The following is a 19,287-nucleotide window of genomic DNA, read 5'->3' as shown; positions in this document are numbered from 1 at the left end:
TGCCGCATCAGTATTAATTTTAACCCAACCTTCTGGCGGTTTACACCACCCTTGATGCTGCTGCTTTACTGTATCTCTGCTATTCCTCTGCCTCTCATTTGCTCGTTTCCATTCTGCAAGAAGCTGCAACGTCATTGATTTAACACCGAATACTGACATATTTACTTTCTCCCACACCCACTTGTTTCTTCTTGTCCACAAGCACCAACAGAACAGGACCACCATTACACATTGATCATTAGTTCCATTTTGGCATATCCGTTTTATAACCTCCATAACTGTATCAATTGTCTGGGTCAAACCAACTGCTGTAATCCCATTACACTCCAGACTTCTTGCGCAAAACTACATTGAAATAATATATGCATATCGTCTTCGATACTAGTATGGCACCAAGAACAAGTGTCTGAAATATGTACCTGTTTACTACGTAAATTAGCTGCAGTTGGTAACACCTTTCGACATGCACGCCAAATAAAATTAAGTATTTTCCCAGGTAATTGTAGCCTCCATATCTTCTTCCAGTAATTTCTATCCACACATTCAGCTTCTCCATGTATTCTCCTGTAACAACTACGGACTGAAAATTCACCTTTATCATCTAAACTCCAATACCAGTCATCTTCTCTATTACGCATTGGTATAGGAATTTGACGAATAAGATTCATGTCTCTTTCGTTACACAGGTCCGCTAATACCTCCTCATCCCACTTTTTCTGATCGATCTCAAACAACCTCTGCACTGTTGCATCCTCCAACCCCGTAGGAATTTCTGATGTTAAATAACCATTCTCCAAGCCGGGTAACCATGGTTATTTCCACATCATAGTGTTAGCACCATTACCAATACGCTTTCTACCTCATTGTTTAATAATATCATGAGCCGCAAGTATACTACGCCATAGGTAACTGGGATTATTTCCAAGTGATGCATTCAAAAAATCAGTGTCGGGGAAGTAACGAGCTTGCATAAACTTTGTCACCATGGGATTAACATTATTTACCAACCTCCATGCTTGTTTTGCCAACATTGCCACATTAAATTCTTTCAATTTTTTGAATCCCAGACCTCCCTCCTCCTTAGCACTACACAAACGATCCCACGACATCCATTTTATTCCACCACCTGTACTGTCACTATGCCACCAGAATGCATTCATGCGTTTTTCAATTTTGTCACATATTTCTTTGGGTATCAGCATCAAATTCATCCAAAAGTTTGGGACTGTTTGAGCTGATGTCTTAAGTAACGTAATTTTTCCTGCTTTTGAGAGCGTTTGGTTACTCCAGCCCTGAAGTTTTTGCTCCACTCGTTCAAGTAAAAAAGCAAACTCTGTAACTTTATTACGACCTATGTGCATCGGTATCCCCAAGTACTTCCCTGGTGTCTTAACTTCTTTTACTTCCAGTTTATCGCAGATTTCTCGCCTCACTTGTTCTGCTGTATTTGGAGAAAAGGATATCGTCGACTTATTGAAATTAACAACTTGTCCCGATATAGCCTCATATCTCTTCAAAATTCTTTTCAACACCTCTGCCTCCGTTTCTGTGGCTCGAAAGAATAGATAGCAGTCGTCATCGAATAATAAATATGAAATGGTTGGTGCACCAGCTGCCACTCTAACACCGTGTAAAATTCCTGTTGCTTCATTTCTTCGAATCATGGCATTAAATCCCTCTGCACACATTATATATATATGGTGATATCAGATCCCCTTGCCTTACTCCGCGTTGAGGTTTAACTAGGCCAATTTCATCGTCATTGTGAAGGAAGCTGTATGAAACTGAACGAATAAAAGTCATAAGTCTGTCAATCCACACCTCATAAAATCCGAACCTCATCATCATATTTTGAATAAAATCACATTCCAATCTATCATAGGCCTTTGATATGTCTATCTTCAACCCTGCAACACCATGTTTTCCTTGCTTCTTTCTTCGCATATAGCGGTTTATTTCAAACGCCACCATAGCATTGTCTGTCAACAATCGACCCTCGATGAAGGCACTTTGGGTGTCCGATATAATCTTGTTGAGGTAGGGTTTAAGTCTATTTGTCATGACTTTAGAAAGGATTCTAACCAGTACATTACAAAGTGAAATTGGACGAATATCCGCCATAGTCTGAGGAACTTTCACCTTTGGAATCAGGCAGACCAATGTTAATTCCATCAGGAAGGATACCAGTACTCATGTAATTCCGGCAAAATTTGACTACGTCCGGGCCTACCACTGTCCAAAATGATTGAAAGAACACCGGATTTAATCCATCCGGACCAGGAGATTTATCCGGATGCATAGAGAAGACAGCAGCTTTTACCTCTTCGATCGTGACCTCAGCCATATGCTCCATGTTATCCTCATCTGAGATTTTTTTAATTTCCTCTCTTTCTGACAGCTTACCATTTAACACCGAAGATGAGAATAATTCTGTGAAGTAGTCTTCAATAACCACTTGAATTTCTTCTGTACTCTCCCTCCATGCACCCTCCATATTTTTTATTCTCTGTAACACATTCGTTTTTTTCTTGTCGAGGCATATCTGTGGAAGAAACGTGTGTTACGGTCTCCTTCTTGAAGCCAGAAGCTTTTTGCTCGCTGCTTCCAAAAAATCTCTTGCTTTTCTAATAAATTTAAATACCATCGCACCTCATTGTATAACTGAATTCCATTTGAATCTCGACGTGACCTCAATTTCCTTAGCCGATCTCTAAGATCTCTAGCCTGCTGCTTAAAATCATTACTTATTCCCCCTCCCCATTCTTGTAGTTTCAGACTACAATAATTGATTTTCTCAATAATGTCCAAACCTTCCGTATCATTCCATCCCTGCTTAACCACGTTCTCACACTCACTTTTTCTGAGCCAAATATTCTCAAATCTGAAACGCCTATCTTTTCTCCTGTATATTTGTTTGTTTAATTGCAAGTGAAGGGGTAAGTGGTCGGACATAGCAACTTCTAATACTCTGACTTCTGGTGATGGAAATAAATCCAACCACTGTCGTGTAGCCAATCCACGATCTAAACATTCTTGAACCCAATTATATTTTCCTCGTGATTTATCCCATAAGCAGTTACATATTATGGGTCGGAGGCCTTCCAGGTTAAGCCTATATACAGTATACACATCAAGAAAAAGTATCCAAATATAGTTTGTTCACTCTATTTGCGTAACCCCATAAAAAAATTAATATTATATTGCAGGTCTAATAACACTACAGATGCAACTATGTGTCTTTCACCATTTAATTTTCCGGTAAAACAAAGATCATCACCCTCTTGATCACCCTCTTGATATTCAAATTTGCAGGGATGATACTCAAATTTGCAGGGACTCTGACCAAGCAGCACTCTGCATAATTGCACCTTTCTTTTCATTGTCTAATGATGGTACCAAATCTGCATCTAATGAGACATATAAATCCATTGTTGCATTAGCATTACTTCATTTCCAAAAAATAGTATGTACAGAAAATTGGATAATTGGCATTTGTGAACGATTCAAACTAGGACTAACGTAACTTTTGTCCTAAAATTATACGTACCGAATGTCAGGATACAATTGACATTTACGGAAAAATGAAGGTAATTGATAAGCATACGTGAATTGTACCAAAATACAAGTTATCTTATATAATTACTCCCTCTATTTTTTTTAATAGTCTTTTGACATTTTTACACTCATTTCTAAGTGCTTTCCGGATAGTTAAAATAATAATTTTTAAATTTAACTTTTTTAATAAAAATTTATAACTTAAATTTTTATTTACAAAAAAAATTAAAAATTATTATTTTTACTATGCGTTCAATGTATCTTGAGATTTGTGCATAAAAGTTGCGACAGAGAGGGAGTATCATTTACGATATAAATAAAAAAATGTACAAGCTAATATATTATATATATACGGAAAGATTCAGTAAAGTTAAACAATTGCGAAATAATTTGACAGAGTTGAGACGAGATAAAATGTAATTAAACGTACAGAAGTATCGGAAGGTCCAAAAAAATAGACAAGATGATATATTACTTTTTCAGAGATATCATGTACCAAAAATTTACATACAAATACCATTTGCAAATTATGCAAAATATATAGTTTTTTCAACTACATTCCATGAAATTGCTAGGTGTGATCCTTGAATGTGTGAACATGAGAGCTTGGAGGCTGGAGCTCCCTTGACATATTAGTTGAGCAAGGCAACTACACAACAAATCTGTACAAACATTAAACAGTTCACTTGGTCCCCCAACATATGTTTCACTATAAGCCAATTGTACTGAACTAATAAAACAAACAACAAAGTATCATCAACACTACACTTAACTAATTTATTCAGCCCCCATAACATGGTCAAACTTATTCAATTCAAAACAGATAAAATGATCAACAGCAGATTATTATACTAAACAATAGAAACAACACAACAATAGAAACAACACAATAACAAAGTTCTGATAAAAATAAACTAACCCAACACACTGAATCAATAAGATCTGATGCTAGCTAATATATTAGCCTTTGCATCTTCACTTCTTTTGAAACAGTATCTTTTCTTATTTTCCTGATTTAACTAATTTATTTATTTACTAATTCGTTTTATTCTGGCTGGACTCTGGAGCATCGGCCTTCAATTGGAGCATTGCCTTCAGGTTATCAGTATATACCGAGTATTTTTGGTTTGGTTCGGTTACCCATCCATGCTAGGGAAACAGCTCTGCGACCGCCCAAACACAATCCGAGTAATATCCGACCCGTCCTTCACCCTCGGACTACTCGGATTGGACCGAACACTAGTGGGCGACTCCAAGCTCCTTATCAGCAGCTGCTTCACCGCGGAGATCAGCTCCTCCGTCGGCTTCTCGGGAGGAGATCTGAACTCCTCGCAGAAGCTGGCGTGACGCTCCAGCGCCTCCTCCTTGGTGATCCTCAATCCGGACCTATCAATTTCGTCCTTAACAGCCTCTGCACAGAGCCCGCAGATCCAGCGCCCCTGATGCCTCTCCCGAACACGTGCGATGTACGCGATCGTACACTCCTCCGTTAACTTGCAGCAGTCACACTTGACTACCTCCACTTCCGCCGGTGGAGTACCGACGCTCACTTTCTTATCCTCTGCCGTCACCGTAACATAATCTTCCGGTAATCGAGCCTTTCCTGGACTCGCCGGCGCTTTCTCCTCATACACAGTCTCCGCCATTGCTGTTCTAACAAATCTATATTCACATAAAACAAACACAAAAAGTAAGTATATAACACTAAATCTAATTACAATTCATATAAGTCGATACACAATTGGTGTATCGACTTATATGAAATTATAAATTGAATCAAATTAATCGATACAAAATCCTAAATTGAATCAAATTGAAGTAAAACAAATCATATAACAAACACGATTACTAACCAAAATTGAACTAATTAATCTACGAAACTTCGAAAACGAGAACTAGCTCTAAAATTAACGCTCCTTCTCGCCTTCTTTGCTGCTTTCGGACTCAACAAACTCAGTACAAATGAGAAGGAGATAAGAGATCATATACATCTCACAGCCGCAGAGCGGTTTGGCAGTTTGTGAGAAAGGTTTTGTAACTGACGAGATTGAGAAATTTCTAGCAAGCCACAAATTATCTGTATGTGTATTTATATTTAGCAAGTTTGGGCTCGTACGTTTTGTTTATGTCTATCCCTTATTCTTTCTTTCTCATTCATTCTCTTGTTGTATCTACTCTTTATATCTTTTCTTTTCTCTGTGCCACAATGATTGCCGCAGTAACTGTCGTCCTAGTCATAATTTTTACTGTGCTGATTCTCCATTCTAAAAGTCAATGCGACTCTGTGTGTGTATTAAAGTGCGTCAAAATCTGTTACATGTTCGAAAACTGAAAATCGAAAATCGATCTTATTAAATTTGACCTGTTACTAAGAAAAATATTCGGATGTTACGAATGTGTATATGAAGATATGAATAATACAATCGGATGTTATAAATTTTTGATTTTTACAATCGGATTATGCATGCGGTTCATTACCTTTTTATTTTATTTTTTAAAAATGTAGAATTGAATAAAGTAGTTTTCAAGTTACTTCCTCCATTACTTTTTAGTTGTCACATTTTTTTATATAGAAATTAAATTGACCAATTTTTTACCAAAGATTAAATATTATTCTTATATTATTTTAAAAAACCAAAAGTTATATATTAAAGTAGATTAAAACTACTTTCCGGTGATGTAATTTTTTTATTTTTTTTAATTATAAAATATTAATAAATTTCGATCAAATTTTAGTCAATTTGTCTGCGTCAAAGTCAAACGTGACAACTAAAAAGGGACGGAGGGTAGGGGTGAGCATCGGTCGGTTTGGGGGGTCCAAACTGAACCAATACCGAAATTAGCGGTTTCCCTAAAATCCAATCTGAAACCAAACCGTTATGTGAAAAAACCAAATCAAACCAATTTGTTTAAAACGGTTCGATTTGGTTTCGATTTAAACCGTTTTTCATATAAAACAAAGTTAGAAATTAAATTAAACTTGAACTTGTAAATAAGAATCGAAATTTTGTATCATATTATAGAATTATATTTTCTATTATAATCATATTCAAAAAGAATATATAAAAATAATGACTTTTGAAAAATAAAAAAGTATGAAGACGAAAAAAATGCAATCAATTCTTATGCTTTTATTGAATAAAAATAAAAATAGTGAAAACATAACACATACATAAATATTTATATCTTAGAATAAAATATATTATGATTAGTTCTTTTATATATTTTAGTTTACACATATGTTGTACATTATAATTTTATTATTAATTGCACTTTACTAATATATGTATATTAATGTTTTGATTTAAATATTCGGTTCGATTCGGTTATATCGGTCGATTTGGAGGTAAAAACCGAAACCAAACCGAAAAAATTCGGTTTTTAAATGTCAATCCGTAACCAAACCGAACCGTTAGTAAACCGTAAAATTCGGTTTGGTCGGTTTGAACTGGGCGGTTTCGGTCGGTTTGGCTAGTTTTTGCTCAGCCCTAACGGTGAGGGAGTATCAAGTTGGGTACAAATAATGTATCATTAGTGAGTTGATAATTTGAGAAATGTTATTGGTGGAATTTAAGTGATTGCATAATGTTCATTATTAATAGTTAATTTATAATCAATCAGTGCATGATAAATAAATTTGAAATCTATTTCGTATATCAACTGATACCTTCAATATTATTAATTTAAATATTATCACATCTATTCCTTTACAAAAAAAATTGACTTAGTCATTTCATTTGTATCAATATAAGTGATTATAAAATATAGTTCAAGAAAACTTTCAAATTATAGAGGGTTATGTTTTAATTAATGGGGTGTATATGAATATACGCTCGAGTTAATCAATTTATGTAATTATGTAACAAGACATCATTTTAAAACAATTTTGTGAACATACTGGAGAATTCTAACATTTTTCTTGAACTATTAATGTTTAAATTTTATATTTACAATATATTGCCACATTTTGACTAGGATTCTGCCAAGTAAATTTGCGTGATGAACTAACACAATTTTATGTATTATTAAATTATATTGACCAGTCAATAATTAAAGTAATTAAATTTCAGTTTCATAGTTATCTCATGAACGTGCATGATTAATTGTCTTTAGAAGCATAATTATTATTTTGACACAAGTTTTTAATAATTTGTACATGAAGCAACACGAATCGGTACGTATTATTACAATTAAGTTCAATTGAGTAATTAGACTAATAAGTTTGCTAATTATTTGATAAGTATGTTTTGGTATGAAAATTGGGCAATCATTCAATTTGGGTTGTGTGTCACTTGATTACTTAGCTTAATAATCAGTTTTAAGAATTTAATTAGTGAAAGTGATCTAAGCCCACAAGAAATGATTACACAGACAAACTAGTATACCTTGACATTTTGGACTGTAGTTCGCATCGCATGAAGATGGAAAGTGAAAATATACTACATAGTATATCAGATAATTAATTGATTACTATATATTAACCAACTTTTTATTTCAGGTCCCAGGGTACAGTTGTATAAACTAAAAGTGTGTTTTTCATGCAACAATAAATTGCGATGGAGTCCTGATAAAAAAAATTGCGATCAGATTTATTATATGAAAAATAATAAAACTATTAAAATTTGAATTACATCAAAAATATATTAAATTATAATTTATAATATATATAAGGGAATATAATGTTTGAATCTTATTAGCAACATATTAGAATTATAATTTATAATGTGATTAAAATAACCGTGGATCGATACAATTATACTAAATACGAAACAATGAAAGTTTTGTTAATAGTCGGACTGGTTATTCAATTCTAATTTTAAACCGTTAGATATTTCATATCAGATTGATAAGATCCTTAAGATATAACCTTACAAATTGTTTTCTCCGTCTCACTCACTTTTTTACAATTTTTTATTTTTCATAAAAAAAATGAAACATTTTATTGTCATTTAGAAGAAAAAAATTAAATAATATAGTGGATCATACTTTATTAGATTCTTAAAAAACTTGATTAACTTATGTTCCCCAATATAAATAACGAGGGACGGAGGGAGTATAAGGGGTAGGGCTGTCATTCGAGTCGGGCGGCTCGCGAGTTTACCCGGCTCGAACTAGTTGAATTGGGCTCGACTCGGCTCGTTTAGTTAAACGAGTCGAGTTCGGGCAGAGGTTACTACTCGTTTAATTATTCGAGTCGGCTCGGTTCGACTCGTGAAATTAAACGAGTCGAGTTCGGGTAGATGATTAGACTCGATTAAGTGTAAAATTAAACGAGTCGGCTCGTCCGACTCGTTAAAACCGGCTCGTTTAGCTAAACGAGCCGGCAATAAAACGAGTCGAGTTCGGGCAGAGGTTTAGACTCGTTTGACTAAACGAGCCGGCTCGGCTCGACTTGATTAATCTCGGCTCGAATTACGCCCGGCTCGAAATTTGGCTTGCTCAGCCCGAATTAAAGCCTTAATAAGAGGTATAAGATTTGAATTTCATCAGTAACATATTAAAATTGTAATTTACAATATATAAGAGAGTATAGAGTTCGAATCTCATCAGCAACATATTAAAATTATAATTTACAATATGATTAAAATAAATATGCATCGCACGGGTTATATACTAGTAAAATATTAACTGTGAGTTGGTGTTTTTAACAAAACCAAAAAATCATTTATACTAATTTTCAATAATTATTTTCTTGATTTTTATTTATTTAGTACATCTAAATGCTATTTTTTTTAAAAATTAGATGCGTGAGATTATACATATAAATTGAATAATATTCATAAAAGTATCAAGACCGACCGTATATCAAACCCTAAGCGAATTATTTTTTTGTGCTCAACGGTAATTTAAAAAAGTGTTTTGGTCAGGTTCGAATCCCACGGAAGGAGAATTTATGATTATATCTCATAAACCAGAGTATGTCGCTTAAATGCAGTTTATTTTGATTCACTTGATTTGCAGGTTATTGTGTAAGGCCGTAGGGTTTACCAGTACGCACCCGAAAAGTAGCGGCTGAAGGTTATATACGATAAAAAAAATTAAAAAAAAGTTTAAAAAAACAATATGTTGATAGTATTTATGAGCTAGATATTTTATATGTGACCTTAAAATTTATTTTGTTCCTATATTTTAATTTATTTTACTTTTTTATGTATATAAAAAATATGTCCGTAAAAAATTAATTTTTTCAATTATCCATTCTTTAAAAATTAAAAATCGAGACTCGAGACGGTTCCGAAAAGCATTAATTTATTCTATAGACAAATGTTTCATTAGTTGCACATAAGTTCCTAAAATTCCCCCAACAACCTATTCCCCTCGATCTTAAATTTTAGCTACATGTTGTAACATCGTCACATGAATATTGAACATGAAATCTGGTTATACATATTGTGTTGAAAAGTCATTTTCAGAATAACAAAAGAGATTTAATAAAATGGATTATCTGAACCGGACAGATGGTCCATGACCCACCCGAATAGAGCGATCTAGTCATCCCATCATCCAGCTAGCTGGCTATCATGTACTATTGCGGGTTGTGAAAGCAAATATGCTTTTGTCTATGTCAGATCACGCGCATCCTTACGTACGTGTGGGTCAATCGATTGCTCTAAATAGCAACGTGCTTTCTGTTTCCGATTTTCACCGTAGGCCGAGCACGACATGAAAAACGGTCGGTCCAATTGTTGTTAACAAAATTTAAAATCTCCCGCAAAAAAAACAAAATTTAATATTATATCAATTTTTAATTTTTTTTATAAAAATATATTTTTTTAAAGAAAAATTATAAAAAATTATTTTTTATGCAATTCGATTCAACTACATACAATCGTGATAGGTTTTTGTAACTCCATTCAACTAAACGCAACATCGAATTTAATCTAAACACTTGATACAACTAGTTAATTATTTGATTGATTTTGGTTATATCGTATTTCTACAAATATTTTTAGAATATAGTAAAATCGCAAAAAAAAACTTGAAAATATAATATTTATAGCCAATTTGAACCAAAATAATTAAACTTCATAGTTCGGAAACCAAACTGAATTGCGGATTTTCAATTCTGGTCTTAGCCAACACTTAAAAAAATATATCAATCAAAACAAATATAAAAAATATCCAAAATACACTATTTTCCAGTTTTAAGTGCCTAAAATGAGTGTATGCGCGAGATTACGCCCTAAATGCTCACGGATTACATATTTTTAGCACGCATATTCAGTCTTTTTAAAATTTGTAAAGAACACGCATACTAAGCATGCGTGTTTTTTTTGAATTTAGTAAAAATACGCATGTTCATGATGTGCATTTGCTAAAAGTTAAAAAAAAGACACTCATGTACAACATGCGTGTTCTTTACAGATTTTTAAATAAGGAAGTCCGCATCCCGCAAATCAGCATTTTGAATAAATCTCCCCAAATGCTAGGTATTTTGGTTTTTCACCCAATAAATATCTAAAAAAATTAATTGACAACTCCTTTATTTGAAATTAAAATATTTCCAAATTATTGCATGTATAATATGAATGATTTGAATTAGCAATTACATGGTTCATAGTTAAAAAGGGGAAAAGATAATACATTTAAAAAAAGATGACAATCTTCGATTAAGAAGATTAACACTGAAAATAATATTAGCAGAAGTATTTAGTTACTTATCAGTTATATTTACTCATTTTAATTGATTATAATTTTTATTTTAAGTATGTTTCAATAAAGTCAATTGATCTTATTTGTCAAGCATTTAACCTGCTCTTAATTTATTCAAACTAGCTTTATTTAGTTTCTCAAATTAGTTACTTAAATTGAGATATCATATAATCAGTTCTCACTTTTATATATATATATATATATATATATATATATATCGAGAGTATAAGATTATGTTGGCGCTTTTCTCCACTAACTTATGATTTTAAAGAAATTAGTTACTCAAGATGGCATCAATGTTCTAGTTGTGAGAGGTCTTAAATTCGAGTACTTTTAACCCCACAAAATTCTCATTAATTTGAAATATTATGACTGAATTATATTATGGTGGGGAATTGAGACGAAATCCTCACCTAGTAATTGGAGAAAAAGGATCGCAATGTAGGCCCAAAAAATGATGAACAACATATTGATCCATTTTTTAAACCCAAAAAATAGGTTTTCGAGTGACGAGGAATGTTAATGATATAAGATATGATCTGGGTAAACATTCATGATGATACCATGAGATTTTAGAAAATTTGGGAACTTAACATGGTATTAGAGTTAAGGCTGAAAAATTAGTTAGGTTCGACTCTGCCACCCAATTGTCGCAATTTATTATGAGACGAAGGCATATTAGTGCTCCAAATTTGAGCGCTCGTGATCCCAAGTTTACTGGTGAGAAGGGAGGTATTTGACCGTGTGGCCGGGGGTGTTATAATTATAACATAAAAGTCACATGGGGCTTTTGGCAGCGAACGAGCCTTAACTTCACACTAATATGATATTGTCTACTTTGAATCGAGCTTGCACGGATTTGTTTTGAGTATATCCCAAAAGACCCCATACTAATGAAGTTAACTAGACCGCTTATATTCTAGAAATTTGGCCCTCCTACAAATGATGTTGTACAACTCCTAACAATCTCCCCCTTCACATATCGGGCTTGACACCTGTCGAATCTTCCACCTGATTGTGTGATCTGACTCCCCTTTAACCCATACTGAAATCCTTCTGACTCCCCTAGACCCATTCTGGAAGGCTCACCTGCCTTTTCCTAGAGCCTATATCGGGTAGCCCAACTGCCTATTCGTAGGTCCATTTTGGGAGTCCGTCTGAGATCGTTATGAACTGTTATAACGTGAAACTCTTATATCACTTGTTGGGCTTGTTAAGCAGGTCTAACTCCATATTAGTATGATATTGTTCGTTTTAGGTTGAGTCCGCACAGATTTGTTTATGGGTCACTTCCAAGAAGGTCTCATACTCATGGAGTTAACTGGTTGCTTATGTTCTAGCAATTTGCCCCTCCCATAAATGATGTGTGACAACTCCTAACAACGACTTTTTCATAATATCTTCAAGTTTTAGAGTTACAGGTTAGTTAATATGGTATCAAAATTCAGTTAGGAAATAATATAGAGTTCGAGTCCTTTCACCCCAATAACTTGTGGTTAATGTTGTCGTGGGATGATGTTATCTGTTTGACGGGTTTATATTGTTGTTTGTTGAATAGTAGTTTGAGAGAAAGTGTTGAAAAATATAAGATATTATTCGAATCTTACTCTACTATTTAAAGGTTTTTAAGTGATCGGTTATTATATATTACATAAATGTATAATATAAGTATTATAAATTTAATACGTCACATTTAGTCAAATTTCAGTTTAGTTTTGATAGAAATTGGATATTTGGAACCGGTTTTGTTCCGATCGGCCAAAAAATCGAATTAGAACCTCACTTTAATTGGTTTTTGAAAATAAAATGAAATCATAGCAAAAAAATCATAAAAACCGAGTCCGGTAAAATTGTTCACGTCAATTTAGTGTGATGCCTGTCGATTCTAGAAATCTTACCATCCGTAACAGTAACACCACAAAAAGGTCACTTTTTAGGCTAATAGTAAAAATGGTTTTTTAACTTTATCTACAAATTTAATTTTTTAATGAAAAATTATATGTTAAAAAAACAAATCTTATATAATAAATATTAAAAAGTTATCCGTTTAAAAGTATAAGTTAGTGTAACTTATTATACAACTATATAAATACTGAAATATTGCAAATTTTGATTGTTGCATTTACTATTTTTTGTCCTTCATTCTAATTAATTATACTATTTTTTGTAACTAATATTTTGATTGTTACAAACAAATAGTAGCGACTACGGTTCCCTACAATAAAAAAAATAATATATACTATAAACTTTTTTGAGTAATTCTCAGGATGACGCGTCGTGTCCGTTGAGTATGTCATCTATTGCTTCAATTTTTGATGCACATGAAATTAGGGGTGTCATGAAAAATTCAAAAAAATTAATATTTGTCTGAAAAATTCGCATTCGTATCAAAAAAATAAAAATTATTTGTATCTGAATATTATATATTCGTTTCCGAAATTAAATATATAAATGATATTTAAATTATATAAATTATGTAATTATATATAACTTAAATTTTGTTTATTAGATTATAGTGTGTTTATATGTATTAAATAATATATATTTTTAAATTTTATATAATTGTACAAATACTTTATACTTATATAAAATATTATTTGAGGTTAATCGTAAAAAAATGTTCTAAAAAATCATCATCAATATGGAAGGGCCATCAAAAAGATCCAAAAAATCTAATATCCGTATTCGTATCCGAAAAAAGGGAATATTATATGTATTCGAAAATAAAGCGGATATTATCGGTATTTTAATTCGACAATTGCAATTACGGATATCCGACTTATCTGTCTGAAATCTCTACATGAAATTTATAATCTTTTAGTATGTATAAATAAACCTTTTAAAAAAACTACATATTTGCAAAAGGAAAACAGTAATTTTTTATTTTATCAATTACTCAAAAGAGTAAATTTTAAGGGTAAAAATACTCTACCTAGCGGGGTAGAAAATTTCTTATCTTACCGTCTCAAGATCATGTTTTCAACAATTTTCTCAAAATTTAATCGTATGGATGAAAATATTATAAAAAATGGTGTACAAAGTTTTAATATTTTTATCCATGTAAAATATTTTTATTTTAATATTGTATTTTATATAAGCTATAATATGTATATAAAGGCCAGGATTTTGGTGGGAAATGTGTAAAATACACTACTTTTCTGTTTCAACTGCCCAAAATGTTGATTGATGATACGTTCCGCCCAAAATATTCACAAAATGCGCATTTAAGACATGCATATTCATCTTTTTAAAATTTTATAAAGTACACGCATGTATCTTTTAGTCATAAAAGAATACGCATCCTTGTGATGCATATTTTATAAAATCCAAAAGTGAACACGCTAGTATGCGTGTTCTTTTTAAAATTTTGAAAATGTGGATACGCATCTCCTACATGCGTTTTGTATGGTTATTTTGGACGGAACGTATCGCCAATCTGCATTTGGGTATTTGTCCCCCAAATGGTATGTATTTTGACGCACCATTTGGGGGACAAATACTCAAAATACTGATGGGTGGGAGTGTTCGTCACGAAACACGGCTCTGGAAGATGCGTATATGCACCATTTGGGAGACAAATGCTCAAAATATTGATTGGCGGGAGTGTCCGTCCAAAATACTTACGAAACACGGCTCTGAAAGATGCATATTTGATTTTAAATTTTAGCAAAGAGCACACATGTCTAGATGTGTCTTTCTTTTTTATTTTTTTTATTTATACACATGTTAGTCATGTGCATAGAATTAAAATCTTGAAGGCAATACGCATGCATATTATGCCTGCGCATCCTATGTCAACATTTTAAAAGATAAATACACATTCGTGAAATACATATTTTGTGGGTATTTTGGATGGATAGTCCTGCCAATTGATATTTTAATCAGTTAAACTCCAAAAATGATATATTTTGAGTTTTTTTTCAATATTTTGTATGTTATTTTAATTAAAAATTGCATCTTATATAAAATTAATTTTCATGTAATATATCATACTTACTAATTTTTTCGTAATCTTTCTATCCATCTTCGAAAAAATTGTTATAAATTTAAATTTTAAGAATAGTTTTTAAAAAAAATAAATATCATGTCCTCTTTTTCACCAAATTACTGCTAATTTTGTGTGTGTTTACTTCCTGCTTCACCCCCATCTTCATCCAGTGATGGTTTTCTCAACCCCAGAGCTTCATTAAGGTATAAAGCTACAAACTTTTTGCTGTAATCATATCATATGGCTTTTAGTTTGCTGTCTTTATTTTAATTTCTGATTAAAGTTTCACATTTTGGGTTATAATATGTTGTTGAGTTTCTTAATTACTTGAATTGGGGCAAGAAAAACTTTAAAATTTTACTTAAATTTTGTGTGCTTTTCTTGTTAAACTAATTTTTTAGGCCAGTATTGTTTTAAGTATTTACTTTAACTAAGCAGCTAAAATGTTATATTTAAATGTTCTTGTCTATATTTGATATACTAGTTCATAAAGCTCAGAATTGCTTTGTTTTATGACTTGTAGAATGTTGTCAAAACTGAAGTCATTAGATTCTGTAATTTTGTAGATATAAGGAATTTACGGAGATACTTAGAATCTTAAAGTGGAAGTGAATTTGGTATGATGGATTCATTGTTATGTGTGAACATTCAAGTCACGTAATTCATGGTCACGAAAGCATTTGGATTACTTTGGACATTTTCTGTCTTTATTGCTAGACGTAGTAGAGGGCCATATGGCTGTTCTCTTCTTAACTTGCCATTGGCTTATCAGTTGAGCGTTTTATGCTAGTTGAGGTAAATTTGCTGTGTTTAGATTATGTCGACTTATAAATGATTGCATTGCGTATGATGTTTTGTGATGTAGTACAAGTCCAGCTTGTTCGGAGTTTTATTGGTGAAGCGTTTAGCTTTAGTATTCGTGTGTGAACCTCGTGACTTTCCAGATTTGATGAGTGATGACATTGTAACATGTAAATCCCAGTTTAGGTGCATTGGAACAATTTGGTAGGCTTTCCTTTTTTGTAGATATGACGTGCGATGAAAATCTAACATGGAGACAAATTTGGTATGTATAACAGTCAAGTCACGTGCTTTTATGCACACGAAAGTATGTGACAAAAGGATTCTTACGTCCGAGAATTGGACAAATTTCGCTCAATTGTTTGTCGTATTGGAGGGCTGTACTCTCGTAATTGTTTTTGTCATAATTAGGTATTTGCCTATCAGCCGAGTCTTTTGTGCTTTTTGTAACACTTTGCATATTTCAGGTTATGTCCTGACTTAAGAAACTGCATCGCCTGTGCCACTTTGTAATGTAGGACCACCTTAGTCTGTAACTTATGTCAAGTTTTTGTTGAAATTTCATTTTTACTGTGTAAAACTTGTGACTGTCCAAATACGACGTGTCATAAAATTCTAACATGAGAGTTACGTTCAGGTGCATTACGACAATCTAATAGACCTTTAAGTATATTGGACTAACCATCTTCCCATATATTTGCTTTCTACTGCAGGATTTGGGTGACATCCGCCACAGCAGCAGATTTTTTCAGATTCATTTGGCTTTGTGCATGTAACAGAAATTTTGTTTAAATATGAAGGGAAGTAATGAGCCTGTACAATAAACGGACTCTGACTGTTGACAGAAAACCAAGTATTTCTTCTAAGTTAACAGCTTTGAATCCTGACGCTGTTAATTTTTTCTACTCTGCTCTTAAATATCCCCAGGAACCACTACTGGAGCAGATGTGGCAACAAATCACTAGGAAAAACAGTTTTAGATAGATCAGGGTCATCTATTTCAGATAACTCTAATGAATCAATACAGGCACTGCCAACTCCCTGGAGATATCACTCCTGACTTTAAGGTAATTGATAAGGGTGAGGTCCCATTATTTATTGTCCTTCCCTTCTCAATCTTGTCAGTAGTCGATCGCAATGAAATGTCAAGGTTTCCTGCTTCACAAGCGAATGCTTTGATGGTGAAGGAACAGCAGGAACTGTCTTCTTATCGAATTGATGGTGGTAGCTTTGCCTGGAAAAGAATTTTCTATTGTACCATATGTTGAACATCCGCTCTTGCCCGGTTATCTTAAATTGCATTCTAAACCTAGGGAGTTGGGATAAGCAAATTATGAGGAAAGATATTCTTTTGTACGCTGTTAGGAAGGGTTCTTTCTTTACTGGGAATTCTAACATGTTTGATGCTAGATAGATCAGATTTTAATCATCTTCAGATTTTGGCCGTACATGTTAATTGGTGGTGACTTGAACCTGACCAATGAGATGCTTACTCAGCTGGAGGTATGCCGATATCTTGAGTTTGTACCATCCCGCATTTGTGTTTGTCCAAGTCCAGCTGTGTTGATGTTGATTCACGCCATTGTAAAACAATTCCCGTCCGTCAGGTCAATATTTCAAAACTATCGGCGTGTCATTTTCACTACCAGAGTGGTGCCTGCTCACCAAAATCAGAATCAAGAAACTGCCTCATGACCACGGTGATATTTAATTCCTTTGTTTTCCCGTCCGTGCAAAGTTAAAACATTTGCACTGTTTCCAGACAAAAAAAAACATTTGCACTGTTTCTATTATATTAAACACTTGTATTGGCCCCTTACAAATTGCAAATTTCCATGTAGTATCTAATCACCACTCTATTAATTGTATTATAACTAGGCGCGACTGGCATAATTAGTAAGAATAAAGAATTAAGCTTAAAAGGACCACTTCACAGCATGCAAATGAAGGCAACTCATGCTTGGCTCAAGAATCCATTTATCAGCAGCAGATTGTGTTTAATTTCTGTTCTAGATGCATTTTTCAACTCACATTTGTTGAAGGGTCAGGAAAGTGCTTGCTTGGGCACCTCTTGATAATTTTGTTTGTCTTACATTTTGGGGTGCTTATCTTTCTATACAGGATTTCGCAATGACTGAATATTTGTGGCCTAAATCATTCAGAAGCACTCCATCACTGCAAAAATCCTCATTATTTGGGATGCTGTCATACCTGCGAATATTTGTGATCTATATCATTAAGAAGCACTCCATGGCTACAACCATCATCATTATCCAGGATATTGTCATACTTGTGAATTCTGATGTTTACAGGGCCTTTATATTGAATCATGATTTTCAAGTTTTTTCCAGACACGATCCCCTTCCCTTCTTTGCCTCTGTAAATGCATTGAATTCATTGCAAGTGCACTATATACTTTGGGGGATTTATTGATTTTGCATTTGGCCCCGGCTGTATAACTTTGCAATGATTCTGTTTGTCCTGTGCAATTTACTTCTCAAATTGCAGGAATCCGCATAACTCAGAGGCGCAAGGAAATGGAAGAGGACAAGAGAGATTAATAGAGCTGCATGGGCTTCATGTGAATGAAGTCATCCAGTTCTAAATCAGGATCTGACAATGTTGCGGATTGAAGCCACACCAGTAGACCTGCATTTCCAGGTTTATATATGTGCTGGAACTGGCCACCATACTAGAGGTTCTCGTACTCAGACAAGACTTCCAACAGCTGTCCAGAACTACTGCTCAAGGAACAAGGCCTTGATTTTTCTGATCCTCAGAAGTTGCGATATACCGAGTCAGGAGGTACAGAAGTTTATTTTGGCACATTACAGAACATAACCAATGAAATTGATCAGCCAGAAGAAGGTTTTAGTATTAGGAAGAAATGGAATGTGATAGCACTACCCAATAATTTGCAAGTTCTTCTTATGTTTCATTGTGGAATATATTTCTAGGAGTATATCCAAAACTTGTCCATGGCTAAAGTTATTTCTTCATCACTTCTTATGATCAAGCAAATTTGAGTTTATCTAATAAGATATAACATTTCCGGTTTAAAGTTGAAAACAAAATATAGTTTGCAAAAATACGTTTATCAGTTATATTTTTTACGGAAACACAAATATTTAAATTTTTTACAATAATATGATTCTGTGACCAAAATCAACTTCAAACATAACAAAAAAAACAACTGCAATATTTTCTAAAAGACATTAAAAAGTTATATTAAATACCTTTTGGAGAAAGTTCTGTGGAGATATCGGAGACCATATATTCTGCAATCAAAA

The 19,287-nt window shown here is 33.3% G+C and overlaps 3 protein-coding genes and 1 long non-coding RNA gene across 4 annotated transcripts; 1 reads left to right on the top strand and 3 right to left on the bottom strand.

The window, feature by feature from the left end:
* Positions 1 to 860: 860 nt before the first annotated feature.
* On the bottom strand, positions 861 to 1,688 carry LOC141686438 (uncharacterized). Its single transcript, XM_074491473.1, has one exon. The coding sequence runs from the start codon at positions 1,686 to 1,688 to the stop codon at positions 861 to 863; it is 828 nt and encodes a 275-aa protein (XP_074347574.1).
* Positions 1,689 to 2,089: 401 nt separating this feature from the next.
* Positions 2,090 to 3,429, bottom strand: LOC141686437 (uncharacterized). The gene is made up of 3 exons (XM_074491472.1): positions 3,344 to 3,429; positions 2,650 to 3,112; positions 2,090 to 2,542 (listed from the first exon to the last, which is right to left on the bottom strand). The coding sequence occupies exons 1-3, from the start codon at positions 3,427 to 3,429 to the stop codon at positions 2,090 to 2,092; spliced, it is 1,002 nt and encodes a 333-aa protein (XP_074347573.1).
* Positions 3,430 to 4,379: 950 nt separating this feature from the next.
* On the bottom strand, positions 4,380 to 5,708 carry LOC141687077 (uncharacterized). The gene is made up of 2 exons (XM_074492230.1): positions 5,409 to 5,708; positions 4,380 to 5,217 (listed from the first exon to the last, which is right to left on the bottom strand). Exon 2 carries the CDS (start codon positions 5,199 to 5,201, stop codon positions 4,692 to 4,694), a length of 510 nt encoding a protein of 169 aa, XP_074348331.1. The 5' UTR covers positions 5,202 to 5,217; positions 5,409 to 5,708; the 3' UTR covers positions 4,380 to 4,691.
* Positions 5,709 to 15,204: 9,496 nt separating this feature from the next.
* Positions 15,205 to 18,999, top strand: LOC141684464 (uncharacterized). Its single transcript, XR_012560641.1, has 2 exons — positions 15,205 to 15,399; positions 16,711 to 18,999. It is a non-coding gene; the product is annotated as an uncharacterized LOC141684464 (long non-coding RNA).
* The last annotated feature ends 288 nt before the right edge of the window (positions 19,000 to 19,287 follow it).

The sequence above is a fragment of the Apium graveolens genome, chromosome 9 (assembly GCF_009905375.1).
Source record: "Apium graveolens cultivar Ventura chromosome 9, ASM990537v1, whole genome shotgun sequence".
NCBI classification, from domain to species: domain Eukaryota; kingdom Viridiplantae; phylum Streptophyta; class Magnoliopsida; order Apiales; family Apiaceae; genus Apium; species Apium graveolens.
The sequence above is the reverse complement of the archived record's forward strand: the minus strand, read 5'-3'. Positions and strand labels throughout refer to the sequence as shown.

Excerpts from the sequence above, each read along its gene's own strand:
- LOC141687077 (XM_074492230.1), bottom strand. The coding sequence starts at position 5,201 with ATGGCGGAGACTGTGTATGAGGAGAAAGCGCCGGCGAGTCCAGGAAAG.
- LOC141686438 (XM_074491473.1), bottom strand. The coding sequence starts at position 1,688 with ATGTGTGCAGAGGGATTTAATGCCATGATTCGAAGAAATGAAGCAACA.
- LOC141686437 (XM_074491472.1), bottom strand. The coding sequence starts at position 3,429 with ATGGATTTATATGTCTCATTAGATGCAGATTTGGTACCATCATTAGAC. Across the intron at positions 3,113-3,343 it reads ATTATGCAGAGTGCTGCTTG|GCTTAACCTGGAAGGCCTCC; the intron begins GTCAGAGTCCCT and ends TACTGTATATAG. Across the intron at positions 2,543-2,649 it reads GAATTCAGTTATACAATGAG|ATATGCCTCGACAAGAAAAA; the intron begins GTGCGATGGTAT and ends TTTCTTCCACAG.